General features: G+C 41.4%; 1 protein-coding gene across 1 annotated transcript in view; it reads right to left on the reverse strand.

The window, feature by feature from the left end:
- The window catches only part of LOC115469327 (alpha-1A adrenergic receptor-like), an 84,906-nt gene extending 64,901 nt beyond the window's left edge, over window positions 1-20,005 (reverse strand). Inside the window, exons 1-2 of the mRNA XM_030201841.1 lie at window positions 19,744-20,005; window positions 16,066-17,829 (exon numbers count right to left, since the gene is read on the reverse strand). Coding sequence (XP_030057701.1) covers window positions 16,066-16,963 — 898 coding nt within the window. The 5' untranslated portion in view covers window positions 16,964-17,829; window positions 19,744-20,005. The remainder of the gene's footprint in view (window positions 1-16,065; window positions 17,830-19,743) is intronic.
- Window positions 20,006-20,822: the final 817 nt, after the last annotated feature.

Genomic DNA, 20,822 nt, shown 5'->3' on the forward strand with positions numbered 1-20,822 from the left:
CAGGAGGTGATGGAGATGAAAATGGTAATGGAATTCAAAACTGTGTGGGATAAACACAAAGGAATTCTGTTTAGAAGGAATGGATCCACAGTATCTTAGCAGAGATTGGGTGGCAACACCGGTAATTGGGAAGTAAAGCCAGTGTTAGGCAGACTTCTACAGTCTGTGCCCTCAAAATGACAAGGACAAATCAAGGTCTGGTATACATATAAAGTATCAACACTTGATCTTACTCTGAAGAGTCTTGAAAACTGAGCCTGCTCTCTTAGAGTGACTTCGTACAACAACCCCCCAGGCAGGACTCTCCTTTCCTCAAGCAATTATTCTTTAAACCCTTAGGCTATTTGGGCAACAAAACAACCTTGTCAAGGAGGCTCTTGGCGATATGCAAATTAGGCCTTCCTTCTGGGCCCAGACTTGTGCAAATCAGCCAGCACCATCCCCTTTGAATCAAAATTGTGGGGTATTTCACCCATGAATACAGCTTTCTTTTAGCAAGCAATATTGAACTGAGCCCCTCTTAGTAGACTGTTGGGGTCTCAGTCTAACAGCCACCTCCCCTTGGACAGGACTATATCTTACTGTGACCTTAAGGCTCTGTCCAAGTCTCAAATTAACTCAGTGTTTTCTTCCTATTGCTTCTAACAACAACACCACACTGAAAAAACTCTTTTTTCATTAAAGCTTCCCTGGCTTTTCCTTTGGGGTCCATGACCCAGGGTTCTCAACCCACTCTGGCCAAACTCTCATCCAGTTTTCCTGGCTCTTCCTTTGGGGTCCATGCCCTAGGGTTCTCAGCTTGCACTTATCAGCCTCTCAGGTTACCAGTAGGACTTCTCCTTTGTACCTCCCTTCCTTCTGACTGCTTCTAATACCTAACCACACCCTTTCTGGACCCCTTCTTCTAATTCCCGATGGGTCCAGAACTTTCCTAGCTGGGGCTTTCTTCATAAAAGGGAGATACCCAGTGGCGTAGCGAGGTGGCTGACACCTGGGGCGGGTGCAGCACGGCGCACCCCCCCTCAGTGCCCGCACCCCCCCCCCCCCGGAGTGCATTATTACCACTGGTGCTCCGCCCCGTCGAGTGCACGTCGTCGCTGGGAGCTGCGTCGGCTCCGTTGGTTCCCTGCTCTCTCTGCTCTGGAACAAGAAGTAACCTGTTCCAGGGCAGAGAGAGCAGGGAACCAGTGGTGCCGACACCCCTCAGCGGCGTGCACCCGGGGCGGACCACCCCACTGCCCCCCTTCCTACACCACTGGAGATACCTCTTCCACTCTTCAACGGGCCATCCTACCCTTAACCTTAAAAGGGAAAGACCACTTCCTACAGCCTTCTTGGATTGGGTTGTCATATGTGAGGCAGAGCTCCCTCTAGTGGCCCCTCCGTATCTAAACAGGCCCTTTACTGGCAGAGCTCCCTCTAGTGGTATCTCTATGGCAAGGCATGCCCTCTCCTTGCCATACTCTTTATAGATTTACCGCCAAGTGCAAGTTTACTGTGCATCCATTTGTACTCCATTAGGCATTTAGCACGCATGCAGTGTGACACCAATGTAAATATATTATGCATAAAATATGACAGTTGGTGCTAATTTACTGTACCTGCTGTGCTATGTCCATATTAATTTGGACCATTATGATGTCCTTTCAATGTGATGTTTATTGTACCCAGGACATCATTGCAGGTTGTGCACTGACAGCATGACTGTTTTCTGAATTTTATGTAACTTCAATATAACTTTAATGTGAAACTATAATACCATGCAAATCCATTACCACAGGAAAGATTAAGGATTATATCTACTGTGACCTTATTGCATCTCTTCACTTTCAGTATGCTCCTCTCTATTAACCTTTATGCTCTTTGGTTCTCATGAGAATTATAACTTAGAATAATTACCCTTCCTTCTCCCCTACCCCTGACTATTCAAAATCTTTAGGCGCTTATTATGCATCATTACTTCTCTTCTGTTTGTTGGTAATCCTAAATCCAGGCATCAGAGAGGAGAATATTCTGTTTGTCTATTCCTGTTTCATCCCTATATCTTCTACTCAGCAATAAACAGAGAAAGAGAATTTAGGGTTCAGGAATGGTTAGGAGACTAGAGTTGCTCTAACAGGGAAAATTGGTTCCTTTTCAGTCAGCAGAACTTATCCCTAACCTTCATCTTAATTCTCGGTTATTTCCTCCTACTCAGTACCAGGGCTGCATTAACCACCCATTGGTCCCTGGGCGAACTTTTGTGGATGGGCTACTCACAGTCCAGCCTCCCCCCCATCCAGGGGCCCCATGCCCTCCTCCCAGCATCTTCCTTCTCTCTCTTCCCCTCTCTTGGTCCAGCTGCTTCCTGGAAAAAAAGAATAAAAGCTCAAAGCCGCTGTCAGTCCACATCTCTGATGACTCTGCTGGCTCCATTTCTTCTAACATGACTTTTTGTTTCTGAGAGATGGAATTGGCAGAACCATCAGTGGCATGGACTGACAGTGATTCCACATCGTCATGCTGCTTTTCTCCCTGGGAAGCAGCTGGATCGGGGAAGTGGGAGGGAAGGAACATGCTGGACTAGAGTGGACACTGTGTTCTGGGCTGCTTTTACTTATGGGTCGCTTGTTAAGCTTGGCCCAGGCCAGTTGACCCTTTTACCCATAAGTAAAAGCAGCCCTGTTCTGTAATAACCTTGGACTCCAAAGTTCAATGTATTTTTTTCTCCTTTGGCATAGTTGACCATTCTTTCTCCCTCAGACAAGTGGTGTCTTAATATTGTCAATCTTAGTACCCATGGCAGTCTTATCCTATGAGTTGATTCTTCCTGATCTGTTGAGGGAATTTGTTTGCACATGTAGACATCACTTGTTAATTTATGATATTGCTGCCATCTTGATATTAATATGAACATGCAAATGTAAATCGGGGATATATATATGGAAGAGGAATTCAATAAATGCTACTTCTTGCACACTCAAAGGAACATTTGCATCCCTTCTTGATTCTTAATATTGGCTAGGTAGAAATGCCCCAAGGGTTTATTGGCATTAATTCTTAGAGCTACACAGCATAAAAATGAAGAAACAGCTTTAAAATTAGAAGCCACCTTCTCTTTAATGAGAAGTTTGGCATGCAAACTGTGAAAGGACCTTTTGAAGTTGTCTCCAAAGCAGGGACCTAAAGTGCATTATTAATGCCAATCAAAGATCAATTGAAAGATATTAACTCTGACTGAATATCATGTTAATATTATGGAGAAATGGATAGCCTCTCATAAGTTAAAACTGAACTTAGATAAAACTAAGCCCCTTTTGTCTTTTAATTCTACCCAGTTTGCATGGTGTCAAAGTTTACCGATTAATGGCTGCTCATGTTTTCCACTAGAGACAGATTTAAACATGTTGGGAGTGATCTTAGATTCTAAACTATCATTTGAAAAACAGGTTATTTCATTGACAAAGAAAGTTAGGCACTGTTTAGAAGGCCAGCAATTTAACTTGGTAGTTGCAAGTGCTAATATTGAGTCTGCTGGATTACTGTAATATACTATATGTAGGATGTAATCGCATATTTTTGAAAAGGTTGCAGACTTTGCAGAACATAACGGTCAGGCTGATTTATGGTTCAGGAAGATTTGATAGTGCAACACTATTATTGATTAAGGCCCACTGGCTTCCTATTCAAAATTTGTGTTATGATATTTAAGATATTATATGGTATGGTGCCTCAATATATGCTGTCTCTTATAAATTTTCCAACTGTTGATAGCATTAGGAAATTGAGACATTTTTTGACATTTAATTTACCCTCTGTTAAAATAAGTAGGAGCCCTTTTACTAAGCTGCGGGAGCCTGGCAGTAGTTCTGAGTTTGCCACATGCCACTTCTGGTGCTGGGAAATAGGTTTTACTGCCAGGTTACCACCAGAGCCCGAGGCAGTAAGGCTCTGGCAGTAAATGGCCAAGTACCAATTTTCTAAGTACCAAATGGCCATTTAATGCCTTTTTTTTGTAAATCAACCCTTGTACCCACCGCAGTAAAAGATAGCCTTGGCGCGTGGCAATCCCATGTGCTCCTGTCACTGTAGGCCACCTTTTACCGCCACTTGGTAAAAGGGATCTATGTGATTTATAAATTATGTAGTTTCCCAGGTATGCCTGGTTGTCTTTATGTAATCTGCATAGAACTCAAGAGGCGTATTGCAGAATATTTATTATTATTTATTTATTTATTTATTTATTATATTTGTATCCCGCACTTTCCCACTAAAAGCAGGCTCAATGCGGCTTACATAGTAATAGGTAACACAGAATTTTGTTATGTAAAGTAGGAAATTAAGTATAACATAATAGAAGGATGGATGGGTAGTAAATAGATGGGTAGGTAGGTAGAAACAGGTGATAGAGATATTAGATTAGATTAGTCATAAAATCATTTGGCATGTAGGGAAAAGGAAACAGAGATGGAGATAAACCCCATACATGACAAAAAATATTGTGGCCCTTTTACAGAGCGGCGGTAAGCCCACCACGGGCTTATTGCTCGACCTTTCAGGACTACCGCCGGATCAACACGGCCACCGGCGGTAGTCCAGCCCCAAGGGCGCACCATTTCTGGAGGAAAAAGAATCCCCCAGAAATGGCTTGCACAGCAGTAACCCGTGGTAATCAGGCATCACCTCGCGCTGCCCAGTTACCGGGTTAGCGCGGGAGCCCTTATCACCACCTCAATAAGTGATAAGGGGTTCCCCATCACACGGCCATGCGGTAAGAGTTCTTCTACTGCATGGCCATGAGAGCCTGGGGTCTTTTTATCCATTGCAGTAAAAAGGGTCCAGGCATTCAGGAAAAATGGACCCTGCCACTAGCGCGGGGCCCTTTTCCCCACAGCTTGGTAAAAGGACCCCATTTTTTGGTTATATTTGAAATTCTGAGATCACTCATGAAGGTCTGTGATTCTTAGCAGGGCTGGAGAAAGGGTATTAGGTACCTTACGTGAAACTTTAGCCTGGCAGCCCCTTCTCATTTAACTTTTATATTCCTGGCAAAACAACCCAAGATTTCGATAAATAACCTCAAGAACCATTGATCCCAGAACAATCCTATAAAAACATATATTTGGCCTTCATACTTTTTAATATTATAGGCCAATAGGCAACACACCATTGCTTACCAAACATAGAATCTTTACTGGCAGATCAACCAATGGAGTTTTTGGATAAATTTTACCTTCCAGTTTGGTTGTAGAAATTTACACAGCACTAAATCCCTTTTGATCACATTGATCTCTGAGGCAAGAAACATTTTCCACCGAATTCCATAAAAAGCACTAAACATTGTGTATGCAAATTTGGGCATGCGCCCAATTTGCACATGCAATTTAATTGAATAATGAGCCAATTAGCACTGATAATTGAGATCTTAACAAGAAATTATTGGTGCTAATTGGGTTTAATGAAAATTTACATGTGTACATTTTATACGAAGGTCTAAAAAGGGGGTGTAGCCATGGACAGGTCAGGGGCATTCCTTTAATTTACATACATTATTGTAGAATAAATGGGATTTGTGCATAATTTAGGCACAGAGATTTACAGCAAGGTTTCATTGGTGTAAATGGTAACTCCTAAATGTAGTTGCAGTTCCTGGTGCTAAGTGCTATTCTATAAACGGGGCCTAACTTTAAGTGCCATTTACAGAATAGGGCTTAGTGTGATTCTTTTAGGCACCATTTATAGAATCCAGTCCTATAAGTCAAGGCAGACAAGCAATTCTTTTTCAGTTTGACTTATCATCTGCCTTTAACACCATTGTTCATGGTCTCATGATAAAGCAATTGAGCGAGCTTGGTTTAAAGGGGACTGTGAGTGATTGGTTTGAAAAAATGTTTGGTCAATAGAACATACATGTTTAAAAGAGTTGGAACATTGTCCCATTTGGAGCTCATCCAGTGGGTTGCCTCAGGGCTCACCCTTATTCCCTATATATTATTCAGTGTTTTCATGTACACTCTGAATTCAACTGTGTTAGATAAAGATGAGTTCCTTTGTTCTTATGCAGATGATATTTTCATCTTATTTAGGGCTATGTTTACTAAGGCACACTATAGGCGTGTTAGCATTTTTAACATGCATTAATGGTTGACACGTGTTAAATGCTAATGTACCCATAGGAATATATTGGCACATTAGCATTTAATGCGCCTTAACTTTAAAGGTACTTTAAAAACGCTAACGCGCCTTAGTAAACATACCAATTAGCATGTCCACTGAGCTGAACAGTCAGCAGTCAAAAATACTAAACTAGCTCAACAAAATAATAAAAACCTGGGGCCTTTCTGTTAAAACTGAATGCTATAAAGCCCAAAATAGTATGGCTAGACAATCAGCAGTTGCAAATTCTTGCATCAGTTCATCTAAATAATGAGGATCAGCTCCTAACTGAAACAACATCCAAAGTCATAGGGATCATCTTGGATTCTTCTTTATTCTTTGATCCTCAAATTAATAGACTATATAAGAAATGATTTGCCATATTAGTATAATCAGTTATATTTTCTCAATTCGATTATTGTAATTCTGTTTATGCACGTATTTCTGGTATATTCTGTAAAAGACCTCAGCTGCTACAAAACACAGTGGCCAGTTTGATTTTTAAGTTTGATCATGTGTCTCCCGTGTTGGTTGTAAACTTGCATGTTTATTTATTTATTTGTAGCATTTGTATCCCACATTTTCCCACTTTTACCATTCTGAATGGTGTGGTTCCTAAGGACCTGCCTCTATTGATTTCTTTTCCTTGGGGTCTTGAAGTCAGGTTTTGAATTTTCTTTCTTTTAAATTGGTTCAGTACAGGAAAATCATTAGAATCATCCTTTTCCTATCAAGCTGTGCTGGCCTGGAATTACCTACCAGTACTGATTAAACAAGCCACTTCTTATTTCATATTTCAAAGACCCTAACTATTGGGGATAAATGTGGTCTATAAAACTGCAGAGAATAATGCTTTAACGGTTGAAACAGAATCCCGAGTTTTGGAAGTCATACTTGATTCTTCATTATCTTATCATTCACAAGTGAATCTTTTATGGAAGAAAATCTTTTTGAAAGTAAGATTAATATGTGCATTTTTCACCAAATATACTTTTGCTTGTGTGGTTCAAATGCTAATATTACCTCATTTAGATTATTGTAATGTCTTATATTTGACACAATACTAAATATGTTAAGAAACTCCAGCTCATGCAGAGAACGGCAGTGAGAATGATTTTCATACTTAACTAACTTACCAGTGTTTCCAACTATATGAAGGCTCTGCATTGGTTGCTGGTAGCTAAATGTATTCCATTCAAATCTTTTTGTATTTTATATCAAGTAATTCATGGCCTGGCACCTTATTTTCTGATTAATTCAAACTCTACATCTCTTTTTGACTTTTCTTCAAAATTGATCAATCAATTACTTCTTTGTCCTGTGTATTTCGGTAAGATTTGTTTTTCTTGAATATTTAATACTATTTTTGGAGCTGTACTGATACCCTTATGGAATTCTCTTCCAGTTGATCTCAGAGTGGAAATGAATTATTTAAGTTTTAGGAAAAAATTGAAAACCTCTTTTTAGTAAGTGTTGTTAGTTTTAATGAAATTTTATCTGTATTTTGTTTATTGATAAATTTTATTTGTAAATCACAATGAACCCTTAATCAGGGGATATAGCGATTAATAAGCATAACATTGACACTGGTATTAGATTAGATTAGTTCTTAAACTTTGCTTTTTAAGAATATACATAACAATAGCAATTTCCAAAAGTCATTTACAAGGACAAATGAGCTATTTGAAAATTGCAAAGATCACAAAAGTAGGGTTGGTCCATGGATATCCACAGAAAGAAGAGGCACCGGAGGCTTGTCATAACTGAAAAAGTAATTTAATAAAATATAGTAAGCAGGAGTAATATCAATTTTTTTTGTTTACTGCACAAATTTCTTGTGAATGCGAGTTTCAGTCTGCTCTTTGCTGTTCATTGCTGTCACCACAGAGGCGTTTGTTGGTTATTAGATTCCACACTAAAGAATGCAGATATAACAACCCTTGAAGCAGGTATTTGTGCCGAAACAAAGGTTTGTATTGGGTCCCTTGTATTCGCATACATTTATCTCTGGTGGACTTTTACAGCATATAGACTGTTTATTATGTTTTATTAAATTACTTTTTCAGTTATGACAAGCCTCTAGTACCTCTTTTCTTTCAGTGGATATCTGTGAACCAACCCTACTTTTCTGGACTTTGCTTGTTTCTCTACTAGGGGGTATTTTGCTCCCCCCTAGTAGATGCTGATAATTCTTTGAGTTTGTATGGCTGTCTAAACCTATTGTTTTGTGTTGACAGCAGCTGCTCTTTGCTACCTCCCCCCCCCAAAAAAGCTGTTGCCCTAGGTTACCGCCTAGTATGCCTGATGGTTAGGCTAGCCCTGCTCATGAGGCATACTCAGTGTAAGCATTCTTTTTTCATTATGTACTACATTCTCAATGCCTCAAGTTTCTAACTTTTCGCTGGCCAAAGCTAGCTGTAGCCTCTGGTGTCAGTCTCCAGTAGATTGCACGCCCATTGAACAAGGACTGTCTCTGTATAGCATTACAGTCTAGTAGTGCTATAGAAAAGATAAATAGTAGTAGTAATACTTATAATACACATCTGTAAAGAATCTCAACCTGTATGTATTTGTCTTTTTTGTTGTTGTTAAAAGGATTTTGTTTTGTAGTGCAAAATACACAGCTTGTTCTAATGAAAGTTGTTAAACTGATGTGCAAATCAGGAAAAGAGTTGGGTTAAAGCCAGCCAAAAAAAAAAAAAAAGAAGAAGACATTTTTAAGAACTCTAAGAACATTGATTTATAGTATTTTCTTTTCATTACTAAAAGACTTCAAGTAATTTCTCAAAGTTAGACCAGATGGAAAAATATCTTTGTATATAAACAAATCAATAAATTTTTTTGATCTGGATGCCCTTGATAAACTTAGTCCACATATTTGTCCCCAAAATAACAAGCTTAAGAGCTCAAGCACATCCAATGAAAAGACCTATGTATGCATAGTTATTGCACCATAAATAAATTTTCACATGATGACCTGCCATAAATATTACTAGATGCAGAACATTGCTTAAATATGTGACTCAAATTTCCTCAGACCTACATAGCCATTTGCAAACAATTGTAAAAGAATTTTAGCTCAGGGCCATCTGCATTAAGGCTTTTTCCATTTTGTGGCCAATTTACTAAACTGTTAAATGTGGCAGTAAATGTGTTCTCACCACTAACACAGTGTTCCCTTTACCAAGCTGCAGGGAAAAAGGGCCCTGCGCCATGGGTGCAGCTTTGTGGGGCTACGGGGGCATGGGCCCCCACAGATTACACCCTGGCCCCCTCTACATTTGACCCCCCCAGCTGCCACCTGCCCCCCGCCCTGCATCAGGTACCTTGTTTGCCGGCGGGGGTCCCCACCCCTGCCAGATGAAGAGTCTTCTTCAGCGCCGGTCGACTCCGGCGCCTTCGTTGTGTGATCATCTGTTTCTGACACCTTATGTCCTGCACGGGGCTACATGCATGGTGCAGGACGTAAGGCGTCAGAAACAGATGATCACACAACGAAGGCGCTGGAGTCAACCGGCGCTGAAGAAGACTCTTTGACTGGCGAGGGTTGGGGACCCCCGTCAGCAAATAAGCTACCTGATGTGGTGGCGGCGGGGCTGGGGGGGGGGGCGGGGGTTGCGGCTGTCCAGCATGGACAAGTTAATTGACTTTTCTGTTTTAAGGGAAGCTTTGTTTGAACTAATTCCCATTTCTAGATGTGGCCAGAAATACTTGTCAAAAACACTGGATGTGGCAGACGACTCAGAGAAATTTAATAAGAATCGCTTTAACAGGGCTCCCAGATTAATTGGTTACCCTCGGTGAGCTGCTTTTTCTCGAAAGGGTCCAAAGTGGCGGGGGGGGGGGGGGGGTCGGTGGTGGGGGAGGTGGCTAAACAGTGCCCCCCCACCTCAGGCTCTGGCCCCCCTCCCACCGAGGTCTGGCTACGCCCCTGCCCTGCGCTAGTGGTGGGGGCCATTTTTCCTGCACACTAGGGCCCTTTTTACTGCAGCAGGTGTAAAAGCCCCCAGAAACACATGGCCACTGCATGGCCATGCAGTGGGGAGCCCTTACCGCCACTTATTGTGGTGGTGATAAGGGCTCCCGCACTAACCCGGTGGTAACCAGGCAGTATGCAGTGATGTCCGATTACCACCGGGTTATCGCCGTAGAAGCCATTTCCGGGGGTTTTCTTTTCCTCCGGAAATGGCGAGCACACAGGACAGTCCTGGAAGAGCGAGTGGTAAGCCTGCGTTGGGCTTACCCCCACTCTATAAAAGGGCCCCACAGTGCCTGAGCAGTTAATGTGCTATAATTTCCATGTTAACAGAGAATCTGGAACGGGGTGGAGAATGGGTGGGGACTGCCTCTTACATATTAACTGTTAACTGTTAAATATTAAATGTTAAACTTCCGGAAAAACCTAAAAACACACCTATTCAGAAAGTTCCTTCCTTCTACGTCATCATAACCTCTTAACCACGAAAACATTACATGAAACAACTTCATAAATGAAAAACTATGATGCATACCTCACTCCCGCAAATGCCACCTATTCCCCCTACCTCTTATGTAAATGCAGTCTACACCACTACTGATCATTTGTATTAAGTGATGGACATCTGAAACTCTGTAATCGTCTCCCTTGTACTATGTAAGCCAAATTGAACCTACCAAAAGGTGGGATAAGGTGGGATACAAATGCAATAAATAAATAAATGTGGCAGATAAAACCTCAAAAGGTGTATCGAACTGCACTGTATTGTCTGCAATACCGTTAACTTGCAGTGAATAATTTTTCTCTGTGTTAATTGCATGGAAAGATGCTGGGAGCTGCTCAGCAGTTAACACCAAGATTTTGCAATTACTGCATGTTAATTGTTGCAATTATCAAGTGGTAATTGCAACTCTTACCACAGTTTAATAACTAGCCCCCTTTCCCCGGATTCTATATATAACACCTTAATTTCCACATGGAATTCGAAGCATATTCTGTAACAATATGTGTAACTTAATTGGTTAACAAGCTAATCAGTGCTGTTAATTGGAATTTAACAAGCAATTATCCGCACTAATTGGCATTAATATTTACACACACAACTCGTTAGGTGTATTCTGTAATGAGGTGCACCTAAATTCTAAGTTGCATAGTTGAAAAGGGGGCATGGCCATGGGCAGGGCATAGGTGTTTCTAAAATATATATGCGTTATAGAATACACCTGCTCTGGTGGAGATTCTATATATGGTGTCTGGAAAATCTACACGGAAATCTTTCTTGCCTAAGTGCATTCTATAAGATTTAGGTGCAGTATATGGAATACGTTTAGTTGATATCCCGGCACCTAAAACTCCATGCCTCCATTTACACCAAAGAAAATGTGGCGCAAATCATTGCATGTTGATTTACGGGGACTGGTTCAGATTCAATAACAGTGCACAAAAATTTGGGAACGCCCACAAAATGCCCATTTCCCCACCCATAGCCATGCCCCTCTTGAACTGCATACTTTAGAATTTAGGCACAGTTCATTACAGAATACACTTAGGGGCCCTTTTACTAAGCCGTGTAGGTGTGTACACACATCCTACGCACATTAGTTTTGAACTACCACCCAGCTACCGTGTGACCTGGGTGGTAATTTCATTTTTCACGCGCATCTGCTACTTATGCTGTAAAACGTTCCGGTGTGTGGCGCTAACCGGGCAGTAATTGGCATTGTACGTGTGCTGCTTACTTCCCGGTTAATGCATGAGACCTTACCACTAAGTCACCGGGTGGCGGTAAGGTCTCAGGCCCAAAATGCAGCACGTCCATTTTCAGCCCTCAAAAAGGCCATTTTTTTGCAGGTGCGCTGAAAAATGGACCTGCGCATGCCCAATACATGCATCTATACCAGCGCAGGCCATTTTTGGTGCACCTTAGCAAAAGGACCCCTTAGCGAGTTATGCGCATAAATTTGAATTATTGCCAATTAGGCTCATTATTGCTTGTTAAATGTTGTTAACAACATGGTGTAAATGGCCGTGCCTACATTTGGTCATGTGGAGAGGCGATCAGCATTATTTTATATTCTGCGCTAAAATTTAAGCCTATTCTATAAAATGTAGGTGTATTTTACAGAACACACCTAGGTGTATTTGTTTCCACACGGAATTTAATGTGCTATATATAGAATTTAGCCCTTTATGTCTAAAAGAAAAATGCATCATAGATCTGTTCCTAATTGTTTATGATTCAAAGCTGCCCCTACTTTTGAAAATGAATGGCGGTATGAAGTCAGAGATGTTTGCTTTTAATTTAAAGCTTATCAGTCAGATGAAATTAACAGCTATATCTTGTTTTATTGACATAATTGAGCAATGGATGGGCCCAGACCTACTCATATGTGAGAAATTATCTACATGTTCAGAATTTCCTGCATACTCAAACTGGCCTCTTTGTGCCAAAATCAGGAGCTAAGTAAGCGACTGATATTTGGCTCAGAACATTGTTCACCTTCTGTCAAATATTTCTTCAGACATATGGGGTCAGATTCTATATAAGGTGCGTAAAAAATCCATGCAGAAAACATTCTATAAGTGGTGTCTAGATTTAGGTGCCGCATATAGAATACGCTTAGTTGATATTCCAGCACCTAAAACTGCGCATGTCCATTTACACCAACAAAAACAGTGTAAATCTCCGCATGTAGATTAATGCGCTCTGGGTCATATTCTATAACTATGTGCATAAATTTAAGAATGCCCAAGCAACGCCCATGTCCCTGCCCGTAACTACCCCCTTGTTGTCTGTGTGTGTTAGAAGTTAGGCGCACAGCGTTACAGAACATGCTTAGCGAGCTGTGTGTGTGAATTTTAATTATTGCAATTAGTGCTCATTATTGCTTCTTAAATGCTGTTAAAAAGGCTGATTAGCTTGTTAAGCCAATTAAGTTACGTGCGTAGTTATAGAATATGCCTGGATTTCCTCGCAGATCTCTATACATGCTATATAGAATCCGGGGATGGTGCCATGAGATGACTCCCCAATTACAATGTTCCATATTTTCCAACAGTGCCCCCTCTTTGCCATGGGAAACAAGCTAATGTCCACTGAAATGTAGAATTTGTCATGTAAATGCCTTCTGGTTGAACAAATCTACTCCTGCCCAAAGTGGAAGGAAATCACCATGGTACCACTCAAATCTACTGGACTTGAGTGACCATTAAACCGTTTCTCCGCTTCCCTCTCCCAGTGAAGGATATAAATAGCTATTTTTGGCTTCATGTCAACCTCTGTAATCTGGAGGGTGCTCAGTGGGGCTCTATCTACCCATTTTCCAGATGTGCATGTGTGACACATGGAGGGGCATAATCGAACAGAAACGCCTATCTCCATGGGCGTTTATCTCCGAGAACGGGTCCGTGAAGGGGCGAACCGAATCATATTTTCGAAAAAACATGGACGTTTATCTTTTTTTGAGCTGGGCGTTTTTGTTTTTCAGCGATAATGGAAACCGAAAACGCCCAGCTCAAAAACGAATAACTCCAAGACATTTATTCGTGGAAGGGGCCAGGATTCGTACTGCACCGGTCCACCTCACATGCCAGGACACCAACCGGGCACCCTAGGGGGCACTTTTACAAAAAAAAAAAAAAAAGGTAAACAGCTCCCAGATGCATAGCACCCTTCCCTTGGGTGTTGAGCCCCCCAAATCCCCCTCAAAACCCACTGCCCACAAGTCTACACCATTACTATAGCCCTAAGGGGTGAAGGGGGGCACCTACACGTGGGTACAGTGGGTTTGGGGGGCGGTTTGGAGGGCTCCCATTTACCAGCACAAGTGTAACAGGTGGGGGGGGGGGGGGGATGAGCCTGGGTCCACCTGCCTGAAGTCCACTGCTCCAGTGACCTGCATACTGCTGCCAGGGAGGTGGGTATGACATTTGAGGGTGAAAATAAAAAGTTGTGAAACGGCATATTTTGTGGTGGGAGGGGGTTCGTGACCACTGGGGGAGTCAGGGGAGGTCATCCCCGATTCCCTCCAGTGGTCATCTGGTCATTTAGGGCACTTTTTGGGGCCTTATTCGTGGAAAAACAGGGTCCAGGAAAAGTGCCCTAAATTCTCACTAAAAACGCATATTTTTTTTCCATTATCGGCGAAAGGCGCCCATCTCTGATCGGCAGATAACCACGCCCCAGTTCCGCCTTCACCACGCCTTCGACACGCCCCCATCAACGTTGTCCGCATCCGCGATGGAGTGCAGTTGAAAACGTCTAAATTCGGCTTTTGATTATACCGCTTTATTCGTTTTTGGGAGATAAACTTCTATCTCCCGATTTGGGTCACAATATAGGCGTTTTTCTCTTTCGATTATAAGCAGGCTAGTCTAGCCAGGATAAGGAAAGTTAGAAACATAGGGAAATGTGATGTTGGAATACGATTGTTGGGTTAAATAATTCTGTTGATAACAGCAGGGTGACAAGGTTTTTGATTTGTGCAAACCCTAATTATACAAAGTTGTTGAGGTCTGGGTAGTCCCACAGTACCTGTTTTGAGATTGCAGGTGTAAATACTAGCACAGGCCATTTGGATAGATCAATAAATTCATTTGGTGCTCCTCATGTAGTGGCCCTTTTACTAAAGGGTTTAGAATCTGGGCTTAGCACATCTTTCCTGCACACTAAGCCCAGATTCAATGTAGCAGTATTTAGGGATTTTTAATGTTTTTTGCAGGTCTTGCACTAATTTTTCCATTAACATAGGGGACTTGCAAAAACAAATGTGGGCACACTTTTTGCCTGACATTGACATTTAAACATAATTTGAAGGGACATTTATTGTGCTTGGCTTATTATATCTCTACTGAATACATATAACTCTCTGAGACACTTGCATTGTCTATTTTGGGATGCAAAGGATGCCAATGAACTGTGTTGCATAGAGTGTTCTTTTTCAAATTATTGTTTTGGTATGATATTACTGTATATATTTTCGATTTTGTATATATTTTATGTATGTTTTTTTGTTCCCTGCCCTGGATAGGGGCGGGTTATAAATAATAAATCTAAATCTATTCAGCATTAGCCAGTTAGTGAGCGGTAATGCAAACTAATACCGCTCACTTCCATGTCCATTCCCTGCGTTCTCCAAAAATATTAAAAAATAAATAACTTGTGGTTAGCATGTGGATAAGCAGATATTACCACAGAATGCTATAATATTGTTTTGCAGTAAGCACGTTAGTACTTAATGTTCTTTAGTAAAAGGGCCCTGTAATTTGGTAGAATAGAGGTCAATAAGTATACAATTGATTAATGAATGGACAGACATGATGGATACTGCAGAATGTGATGTAAGGGGGATGAGGGCGAAGGAAGGGTCTATTTCCATGAGATGTACAGCACACTAAAGTTCTAACATTGTGAGTAAGGATCCTGCTTCCTTCCTATACTACATGGTCTTCTTATGCTACATTTTTATTTGTTTGCATAATAATTTTTAACACCAAAAATGATATTGTTTTCTAGGCATTGTCCTTTCTGGAAACTGGTGTTAAATATTCTACTGTAACCTTTCAGCAAAAGGAAGACTTTTATTGTGATGCATAAAGGTTAAGACCTGTATAAATAGAACAATGTCAATTTAGATCATGACTTAGGAATGCATAAAAGTGCAGAAAGGTTTATGTAAAGAGACACATGTGGTACAGATCTGCATTTTAAACCCATCTGTACTAAATATACGGTAGATATAAATATATACAGTACAGAATGTTAAACCTTTGCAGGCTCTTAGAGAAAGTTTGATATTGGTTGAACGCACCTACAAAAGGATCTAGTAAGAAAAGATGAGATATGATGTGCCCTTAGAAATCTGCAACATTATTAGCACCCACTCAGCAGATTTATGTGTCTTTACTTGTTCCCAGGAAGGCTGATAATATGACTTTATAAGAATGCCACTTACCAATAGGCAGCACTAGAAAGAAGGGAAGCCAGCACAGGATGAAGCAGCCTACCACTATCCCCAATGTTTTGGCTGCTTTCTTTTCCCTGGAAAACTTTAGGAGTCTTACTGAGAAGTGCGTTTTATTCCTAGAGGTGGGTGAAGGTGAATTGGTCTCAGGGGTATTCCTGCGATGGATTCTGAGTGTTACTTCTTCAGAATCTGACTTCTCTGTTTTCATTCCAGACGTTAAACCTTTACTTTCTCTCTTGGCCACAATATACACACGACAGTACATTACCAAGATGATAGTCAGTGGAAGGTAAAAGGAGCCCAGTGCGGAAAAGATAGCATAGCCTGGTTCTTCTGTTATTTTACAGATAGTGTCATCTTCTGGTGCTGGTTCTTTCCAGCCAAACAAAGGCCCAACTGATATCACAAGAGATAGAGCCCAGACACAGACCAAAGCGAGGAGTCCCCTTTTTTCTGTCATTATGGTTGGGTATCTTAGTGGATAGCTAACCCCAATGTACCGGTCAATGGATATGGCACAAAGACTCATAATGGAAGCTGTGCAACACAGTACATCAACAGCTGCCCAGATGTTGCAGATGACCCTTCCAAACAGCCAATAGCCTAAGATCTCAAAGGTAGCCGAAAAGGGCAGGACTGTGGCAGTCAAAAGAAGGTCAGCCACAGCCAGGTTGGCTATAAAATAATGAGTCACTGTCTGAAGGTGCCTGTGGAAAGCTACTGAAAGAATGACCAGAATATTACCCAGCACTCCAAAAATAATAAACCCACCTAATATAACCCCGACCGCAATTGTTTTGGAAACATTGATTGCTACTGTACTGTGGGTACAGTTGGGACAGTCAAATGGAACTTGAACTGTGTTATTATCAAGAATCAAAACCATTGTAGTAGAAACCCCCTCTTCAGCTCTTGTGCTCCCTGAAATATTTAGTCGTATGTGTGCACTTTTAAAAGCAAATCCATGGAGAAATTGCAGGGAAAATGTTTAACAGCTAGATTCGAGACAGTTGAACATTTCTTAGAAACATTCATTTCTTTAAAAAATAATATATATATATATGTACATATATTGCCCAGGGCAGAATAATCTTAGAGAGTCCCAGGAACATACAGATTGGTGCGCTGGAGCATTAATACTTGCAGTTTTTTCTTAGGAATTTACAAAACGATATTCAGTATAATGTGTCTTGGCTGCAGCCCAGCTGTGAAAAAAATAGATTGCAGATGTTGAGGAGTCTGCTTCCCTCCTCAGATTTCCAGCTGTGGCTGTCAGGATACAGGTTGCACTGAGGGGACTGTCATAGATGTAATCTCTCTTTTAAAATGCAGATCAGATCTTTTCTGTATCAATAGACACCTTCCTCCATGGCTGGCAGGGAAAAATACAAAACATTTTGTCTCTGAAAAAGACATTTTCATCCCTGCAAAGGGGAAACTTAGGAGTTTGCAATCTTTCAGAGGTGACTCTTTTTCATTTCTTTATTTGCAGAAGCTGCAAATTTTGGACAAACTATATAATTCATTTTTCTATCATTTGGTTGGGTTACTTTCCAGGGTCAAGCAAACAGAGTTTTGTAAAATGTACAGCAGGTGAAAAGGTAGAGGAAGCTCCATTTCCTAGTTGTTGAGGTCTTGAAGAAGGAGGATGTGACCGTTCACATTACAGAATAGGGCTAGGAGGTGCCTGTGGATGTATCTGAAATTTTCTTCCTTTCAGGAACTTCAGGACTCTTAGCGAGGCTGCCCCCCCTAAATGAACCAAACAGAAGGAAGGCACAGGTTTACTATCTCTGACAAGGTCAAGGTCAAACCAAGATTTCTTTCTCCTCAGCAACACTGCACCTCAATTCAACTCACTGGTTGTTTCCTGACCTCTGCCCTTGAATTAATCATTTTTTTGTTCCAGAATTCCTTTGCTTTACCTCCTCCCCAGGAAGTGAACTCTTGCTTGTCTCATATCCTAGGGGTCCTTTTACTAGGGTGCGCTGAAAAATGGCCTGCGGTAGTGTAGACGCATGTTTTGGGCGCGTGCAGAATCATTTTTCAGCACTCCTGCAAAAAATGCCTTTTAAAATTTTTGACGAAAATGGACGTACGTCAAAATGAAAATTGCCACGTGTCCATTTTGGGTCTGAGACGTTACCGCCAGCCATTGACCTAGCGATAAAGTCTCATGCGGTAACCAGGCGGTAATGACCTACTCACATCAAATGCCACTTGGCGTGTGCCCATTACATACATCCGAAAATGAAAATTACTTTTTGGACGCACGCCAAAATGAAATTACTGCAAGAGCCACATGGTAACAGGGCAGTAACTCCATTTTGGTGCGCATTGGGCACATGTAGACACTTACGTGGCTTAGTAAAAGGGCCCCTTAATTTGCAACAGGAAAGTCATTTCTCCACCCGAGAAATAAAACTGAGTCCAAGAAAAGGGGAGAGGATTTAGCTCATGCCTTTTCCAGTAGTAACTCAAGGCAAGTTAGATTCACCTACAGTAGGTATTTCCCTGTCCTTGAGATGCTTGAAGGGTTAAACAAATTGCCCAAAAGCAGAAGGAGCATGGGTGGAATTTGAAACCGGCTTCCTTGGTTCTCAGGCTGCTGTTTTAACCATTAGGATACTCCTCCACTCTTGGGTAAACCAGGACTGAACAATCAAAGGTGCTCCCAGTTGAAACCTACCAACCTTTTTTTTTTTTTTACCTTGAATCTACAGATTTGAGGGAGTCATGCCATGTGCCACACACACACACACACACACACATATTTTATACATATCTACTGTGCTATTGTGAACTCTCTCAGCAAATTCATTCAAAGCAAATCTGCCATATACCTACATTTAGGATAACCTAGAAATCAAATTGGGAAAGTTAAAAAAAACCCAGGTTTATCTTGCACAGCAATCCACTCTATAACTCTTACATTTTTCTAGTTTGCTTTAGAGGTAACATAAATAAAACAGAAAACGTAATGCTTTGTTTAGACCCTGGACACATTTTCCTAGTGGAGACGGCAATGAATCTTTATTATTTGCAGCCTTCGTGTTCAGAATCTTAATAAGGGTCCTTTAAGTGAGCTATATGAAAACTGAAGAGATTAATTTGAAGGGGAAATGTAAAAAAAGAAAAAAAAATCCTGCAACATGACGTGAAGAAAAACCCTACAAACTCTACGTGTAGGGCTGTGGGGAAAAGGGGGATTGAACCGCATTGTTGGGTAATTTCAAACCCAGGCATCCTAAAAATTTAAATTTTCAGTGTTTGCCCTTTTGTGAATCCCCGCTTAACGCTGTTCAGCGTTTACACTGCCTTCCATAAATAAGTTTCAGTGAAAGAAAAAGTGAAAATAGATACACAAAAAGGCTTCTTTCAAATCATTCCCCTCAATTTGAAATTAATTCTGGGGTGTGGCATTAGTCATCGGTTCTTACCGTCAGCCTAAAGAGTTGAAAGTCAACTTTCACAAATCTGCACGAAGTTGGAAAAGCAGAAAGCGCAGTGGGTAAAGTGAATGTAAGCAGTAACATCACACCTTCTTTCTCTCTCAAAGCCACTTGGGTGGTGGTGGTGGTGGTGGAGGGGGGGGGGGGGGGGGAATAGTGAACCTCTGCGTGAAAAAGCCCAACTTTCAGACTGGGAGATCCAATGCTTGCTTACCTTGCTGGATACTGTGCTGGAGAGCACCACAGGAACTGACTGGACAGGTTGCATCAAACCGATCTTTCAAAGCAGGCAGCTCTGGGTTCTTTTCATTCTTGTTCATCCCCTAATACCTGCTGACTCGCAGTCCTGCCCCACTCCTGGAGTGAGACTAGCTGTCTTCCTCTTAGCAAAAAAAATTAAAATTACAAAATTAAATAAATAGAAATAAATAAATAAAACAGTGTGCAGCTCCTTCTCTGCTCCACATCAAGCAAAAATTAGCAGTTAGTCTACTGTACCAAGAGGGGAAAAGGCTGCAAAGTACCGTAATTTCCCAAAAAGGCGTGCATAAGGTTTTTCCCTGGCAGAATCTCAGAGCTCCACCAATGCCGGCTCACACTGTGCTAATGACAGGGGGGGAGGGGAGGGGAGGGAGGGGGGATTCTGCAACCTTTTCAGACACAGGGTCTCCTCGTTTTACTGCTGCTGCCTCCAGTCCCAACCACCTTCTTCAGAATATCATTCTCTTCAAAAAGAGTAGGGCAAATTGTTTATCACAATAAAATAATAATAATAATATTCTGAGCATAGCACAATAATGTCAAATTCCTATTTATGTACAGGCATACAGCGGCAATCTATTTGCAGTGTTTGTGAATAAACTATCTCTTCTGTCTTTCAGGAAAGAGTGAGAGTGTGATAAAATGATCTTACATAGTCAAGATTAGGATCTTGGTAGAATGTATAATCTTCCCCCACACACAGCTGCCTCCGAGGTGGTTCAAGGGATTTCTTTTATGAGGGAATGAAGGGAAGTAGGAAAATATTATTTAACAGCTGGATATTTGGAAGACGAGGTTGACTGGTTCTGATGGTGGCAGAGCAGAGATTAGACTCCAGCAAGAAATTATTTATAGCTCCCACCCTGAGAGGATCACAAACTTTGAACATTGTCCAGATTGCTGTAATTTCTACATCAGGGATAAGGGAGAAGGCAACGGGTGTCAGTGCCTCACCCAGGGGCCGATGCAGAAAACTACCGCGGACAGTAGCACGCAGTTAGCATTAGTTAGCAAGTGGTTAACTAGCATAAG

This window comes from Microcaecilia unicolor, chromosome 4 (genome assembly GCF_901765095.1).
Source record: "Microcaecilia unicolor chromosome 4, aMicUni1.1, whole genome shotgun sequence".
Taxonomy (NCBI): domain Eukaryota; kingdom Metazoa; phylum Chordata; class Amphibia; order Gymnophiona; family Siphonopidae; genus Microcaecilia; species Microcaecilia unicolor.